The 6,000-nt window shown below is 45.5% G+C and overlaps 1 protein-coding gene across 1 annotated transcript; it reads left to right on the plus strand.

Moving 5' to 3' along the window:
* Window positions 1-329: 329 nt before the first annotated feature.
* wnt1 (wingless-type MMTV integration site family, member 1) lies at window positions 330-4,892 on the plus strand (the record flags this gene model as incomplete). Its single annotated transcript, XM_083641739.1, has 4 exons — window positions 330-445; window positions 3,014-3,267; window positions 3,462-3,727; window positions 4,401-4,892. The coding sequence occupies exons 1-4, from the start codon at window positions 345-347 to the stop codon at window positions 4,890-4,892; spliced, it is 1,113 nt and encodes a 370-aa protein (XP_083497865.1). The 5' UTR covers window positions 330-344.
* Between the last annotated feature and the right edge of the window lie 1,108 nt (window positions 4,893-6,000).

Genomic DNA, 6,000 nt, shown 5'->3' on the forward strand with positions numbered 1-6,000 from the left:
GTGGTGTGGTGAGTATCGACACATTGAAGCGTGCTCATTTTTAATGATAATTCATCATAAGGATAAAATATATTTTCACAAACTAGGCTATACCTGCTGTAGACTGTGACACGCAGTGCCATTTTGGACTATTCTTTTTATTATTATTATTTTCTGGGGGGGGGGGGGTCTATTTATTTTGTGGTTATAGGTTTATTTTTTATTTGTTGTAATTTACAAGTTACATAGGCTATAGAATGGCCATCAAATACATTTTTGCTTCAATATTACAGCAGCATAATAATCAAATTTGAAGTTTGATTTTTTTTCTCTCTGTCTCTCTTGATGTTTTAATTGAAGACACGATGAGAAGCCTGGCGTTACTTTTAGGGGTGAAAGCTGCGTGCATACTGCTGGTCTCGTCGCTGTCAGGCACGGGGGCCGTCAACAACAGCGGCCGGTGGTGGTGAGTTCACGTCAATTATCAGCCTCCTGTTTCCAAACTCCAATTTAACACTGGTCTGCTGTTGAATGGGCTGAGAGATCCTGAGCTACCATATGAACAATATTATTGGGTTACCACACTCCATGTTCCATGCTCGAAATAATGTGTTATTTTTGGCACCATTCACAATTTCTGCTCAGAAGAAGAAAAAAAGCGACCGCAGGCCATTAAGGCATGTGGGACTGTGGACATCGTTTCCAAATTAGCTGTGCGTGAGATATTTAGCATTTTCGATTTAATTAGTTGTATTTTCTCTGAAATTATGGCTACTGAATATTAGGCCAAAAAATGACAATATATTTTTTACAGTATAGGCAATGATGATTTTTTTGAATTCGCGGTAAAGCCCAAATTTACTCCCCCCCTTCTCTCTCTCTCTCTCTGCCTCCCTGTCATTTGGACAGTGTGGTTTGAACACGAGACAACATTTTTCAGTCCAATGTGGGATAAATTAAATATGGATTTATTTCATGGCTGAGAGGAATCCCATGCAGGTCGTATCCAGGGTCGAAATACATCTAATACCCTACTGAAAATTCCACTGTCTATAAGCTCTATTTTAAAACGGCCTTAACGTGCCAATATTTTGTTATAAACTACCAAAAAACATTAAAATGATGTGGTCAGGATTAGCTTTTGTAGGCTATGGGCATATAGCCAGCAGGGCTAAAAGGAAACACTGCAGGTATAGGCTTGACATAATGACTCGATTCCATCCATAATAACCAAATATATATTTTGACATTTGATGTTATTTAATGAATCGATTTTGCACAGAATGCTACTGTGATTTTCGGTGTTCAAAACGTCAACTGAAGTGAGGCTATATGCAAAAGAAACAATGAGGAAAAGACACCAAGAGAGAGCATTGGAATGAAGAAAACATTCATAATATTATTAATGTTCCCAAAGCCTCCACCACACAACTGTCTGGTCTGTCTAGGGACCGTTTAACCTATCAAAACATTTCTGACATTGGAAAGCTCACAGAGTGTTAGCAGATAAAGTGGATAGCTGGATGGATGGATCTATCTATCTATCATTTGTAAACACAGTGTTCTGTTGATGTGAGACAATGGTGCACTGAAGCACTCAAACTCAAATGTTTTGAAGCATGACCACCAAAAGAAATCGAAGGTTTTGAAAACCTTTTCAGGGATTCACAATTATTTATCTATAAAATTGGAGAACCACAAGTGTCACTCTACTCACATTAATATCCCATGGATACTGTTACAAAGCCTATACACCAGAATCATGTTATGATGACGCAGTGCCAAGCCATAACTGAGGATTACGCACACAAACTCCATCTGACACTCAAACTGCAAGGCTGAGTTTGTTGAATTAATGCTCTATTGGAAGAATTAAATCAACATGTTTATTCATTAATTGAATTATTTTCACACAGTATGTTTGAAGCTGTTCTTCTTCTTTTTTTATAGTATTTTACATCCATGGCAAGGTGCTCTGTCTTGCTCAGGGAAACGTTGACAGGACGGACACACATGTAACCTGTGATGTTCTGGTTATGTCGTACTCTCTCTCTCTCTCTCTCTAACCACTAAGCCATGCACTGTGCCGCCCCAGGATGGTGGCCAGCTGCCCCAGGATGGTGGCCAGCCCATCCTTTCTAAACATTTGGTTTGTCACGTGGCAGAGCCGAGATGAAAAGAGATGGGAGTATGATGTTAACAAGAGAGAGACGCAGACACACGTGAAGATGCAGCGTCCTCTGCAGTGGTTCTCAAAGTGGGACCTGGGGACCCCCAGGGGTCCTTCAGGAGGTTCCATGAGGACGTCCCCATGCAGCAAAAAGGGGAATCATTTATTTGAACTACAACACCATCCATAAGTAACACAATGACAGAATCTATGACTATTTTGGTCATGCATGGGTTTCATACACTTTCTGCAATAGAACATCTAAAAGCAAAAACCGTATCAGTTGGGGCACCCTGGGAAAAAAATCGGATCAAATGGGGCTCCATCATGGTATCATTTGTGTCAGTTTAGGGGTCCTTGACATGAAAAAGTTTGAGAACCAAGACCACCACAGAACTTGGAACTCAAGTTCTGTGGCACCTCATTATCATATCTTCATATTTTTATGCTGATGCGAAGGCACGACAGATACTGCATACTTTGCAAAATAAAACGTTTGCAATATTCTAATAATGAAATGTGATCGCAATCAATTAAAACTGAGAAGGGTAATTGGGGGGCAAGTGGTTATTCACAGTAATTCACTCTTTGCAACAGTTCCGATTATGTAAACCAGTTTTATGTTACATCGGCTAAGCGTGAAACTTACTTAGTGACTTAGCGCCTCACTGTCTCCTCGTGCTCTTGGAACAGCCTATGTCACTGTTTATTATTATAGTACCCAATGAAAACTGCCATTTTAAAATGCTTAACACTTATGACGTGCCAAGACACATCATTTTTTTAAAGAGGGTCACAGAAAGAGCGACGCACCAAACTGCCAGCTCCCTGACTCTTATTTCCCCTGTCCTTGTGTTGTGCCAGGGGCATTGTCAATGTGGCCTCCTCTTCCAACCTCCTCACCAATTCCAAGAACGTGCAGTTGGTCCTGGACCCCAGCCTGGCCCTCCTGAGTCGCCGCCAGCGCCGGCTGATACGGCAGAATCCTGGCATCCTGCACGCCATCGCCGCTGGGCTGCACACCGCCATAAAGGAGTGCAAGTGGCAGTTCCGCAACCGGCGCTGGAACTGCCCGACCACCCACAGCCCGGCAGTGTTTGGCAAAATTGTCAACCGTGGTGAGCGTCTCTTGTCTTTCTCGCCAGGCAACGATTGGACAATGTTGGGCAGGATGTCATGGAATCTCTTGTATAGGCATCTGAAAGGCCCCGTCTTTAAATATTTTACAGTTCTGAATAGGTTCTGGTTATTCGAGGCACCAAAAAAAGCTGGACCTAGGTTCTGACGGGAATGTTTGACGTTGTGTCTTCAGGTTGCCGAGAGACGGCGTTTGTCTTTGCCATCACGAGTGCGGGGGTGACGCATGCAGTGGCTCGCTCCTGCTCAGAGGGGGCGATAGAGTCCTGCACCTGTGACTACCGCCGGCGGGGACCGGGAGGGCCGGACTGGCACTGGGGGGGCTGCAGTGACAATGTGGACTTTGGTCGGATGTTCAGCCGGGAGTTTGTGGACTCCAGCGAGAGGGGCCGTGACCTGCGCTACCTCACCAACCTGCACAACAACGAGGCAGGGAGAATGGTAAGGAACTAGTGAAAAGGCATCGTGATTCTCATGCCCTATAGTTTGAGGTTTTGTCTTAGAGATTCCTCTATGCTACGGCGTCCGGGTAGTGCAGTGGTAGATACCTCCGGCTTGGTCGGGCGTCTATACAGGCACAATTGGCGTCTGTGGGTGGGAAGCTGGATTTAGGGGTATACAAGATACATGATGCTTATTGTTTATATTGTCACTCGATGTACACACGTGTGAAATTCTTGAGCTGTGTTGTGTTCCGTTACATATCGTTACCCTCATCATCAACATCTATGTCATCATGTGTTCTTTCGCTGCACTAGTGCCTCCTCTGGTCGGGGTTGGGGCGCCTGTTCGGGGTGGAGGGGAACTGGGGGGAATAGCCTGATCCTTCCCACGCACTATACGCCCTGCCGGTGAAACGCCTCGCTGTCAGTTGAAAAGAAGCGGCTGTCGACTGCACATGTTTTGGAGGAAGCATGTGCTAGTCTACAGCTCTCACCAGATCGGCAGACAGAGGGGGTGGAGCAACGGGGAAATTGGCCAAGTACAATTGGGCAGAAAATGGGAGGGGAGGGGATCCGAAAAAGGAAGAGAGACATTCCTCTATGCTTCACACTTATTCATGGTTATTGTGTCAGTCAGCATGTCATCATTAGCCCTGCCCTCCTCTCTCCAGACAGTGTCATCAGAGATGCGCCAGGAGTGTAAGTGCCATGGCATGTCCGGCTCTTGCACCGTGCGCACCTGTTGGATGCGCCTGCCCAGCTTCCGCGCAGTGGGGGACTTCCTGAAGGACCGCTTTGACGGGGCATCCCGAGTCGTTTACGCCAACAAGGGCAGCAACCGTGCCTCTCACCGGGCGGACCCCCGCCACCTGGAACCTGAAAACCCCGCGCACAAACCCCCCTCCGCCCGGGACCTGGTCTACTTTGAGAAATCGCCAAACTTCTGCTCCTACAATGGCAAAACGGGAACTCTGGGCACATCTGGAAGAACCTGCAACAGCTCTTCTCCGGCGCTGGACGGATGCGAGCTGCTGTGCTGCGGCCGCGGGTTCAAGACCCGGACTGAGAGGGTGACGGAACGGTGCCACTGCACATTCCACTGGTGCTGTCACGTCAGCTGCCTGAACTGCACCAGTACACAAACGTTACACCAGTGTCTATGATCACAAGTGGACCACTAGGTTTCCATGAGGAGAGACGATGAACTTCTTAGCAAAGCAGATAGTAGGCTGAGGATGGAACTTCTTAGCAAAGCAGGTAGTAGGCTGAGGATGACGCTAGCAGCACATAGTGGTTTGAGATTGTAGGTAGAGGCTATGAATAATGAAAAGCTTCAAGGCGGGTAAATTGATACAGGGAACTTTCCAATCAATCAGTGTTTTTGAGAAGGGAGGGGAATGAAAGCACAAATATACTGTATGAACAGGGTATAGAGAGAGCATGTGTCTGTCTGAACAGGGTATAGAGAGAGCATGTGTCTTTGCTCCTATAGAGTTTCGGTGCTTAACGGTATTAAAAGGGTATTCAAAAATTTCAAATACTACAACCATCCTCAATCCTCAACAGTTTCTCCCACCGAGGGAACATAAGATGTAAACGGTCAAAATTGGGAGTCTGAGAAATGATTGCTGTAACCTTTCCAGGTACTACTAGACTCTGCTTTCCCCTCCACTGAGGGTAGGAACGAGACACATTGTTAGTTTGACAGATGTTATTGCGGCCAGAGAGCCACAAACATGTTCTCTCATAAAGTGGTGAAGAACTCTAACAAGAGGGCAGTTTATTTTCAACGTCGGTGCTGCTTTGCTTGCTTTTCCTGAAGTTTTGGCTTCTCTCACATGAAATTGTGTGAAGTTATCTCCTGGGATATAGCCTGTCCGCTCCCAAACTGCTGTGTACTTAGGCCCTGGACGCAGACCAACCTCTTATGATCTCCTCACCACATTTTGCCCTCTTTGTTTAAACGTTCCTCTGGAGTTGAAGACACCTCAACCATGATTTACCACTCTGTGACCTGACCACAGGATGGTCCTGATGTTACATGCCTGGGACCGGCGCTGTCCAAGTATAACACAAATTTAGACTAAACCTGGAATTCACTGAGGAAATCTTACCGAGGCAATGTAATTTGAATGTAGTATCAATACACTGAATATTATAGATGTAGTTTGGCAATTCTTAGATGTATAAACAAAATTAGACCTGTAGAATGACAACCCTCACCTCAAATTCGAAACACCTATGGTAGACTTTTGTAAGAAAATGAATTCC

Source organism: Poromitra crassiceps (assembly GCF_964638095.1).
Source record: "Poromitra crassiceps genome assembly, chromosome: 8".
NCBI classification, from domain to species: domain Eukaryota; kingdom Metazoa; phylum Chordata; class Actinopteri; order Beryciformes; family Melamphaidae; genus Poromitra; species Poromitra crassiceps.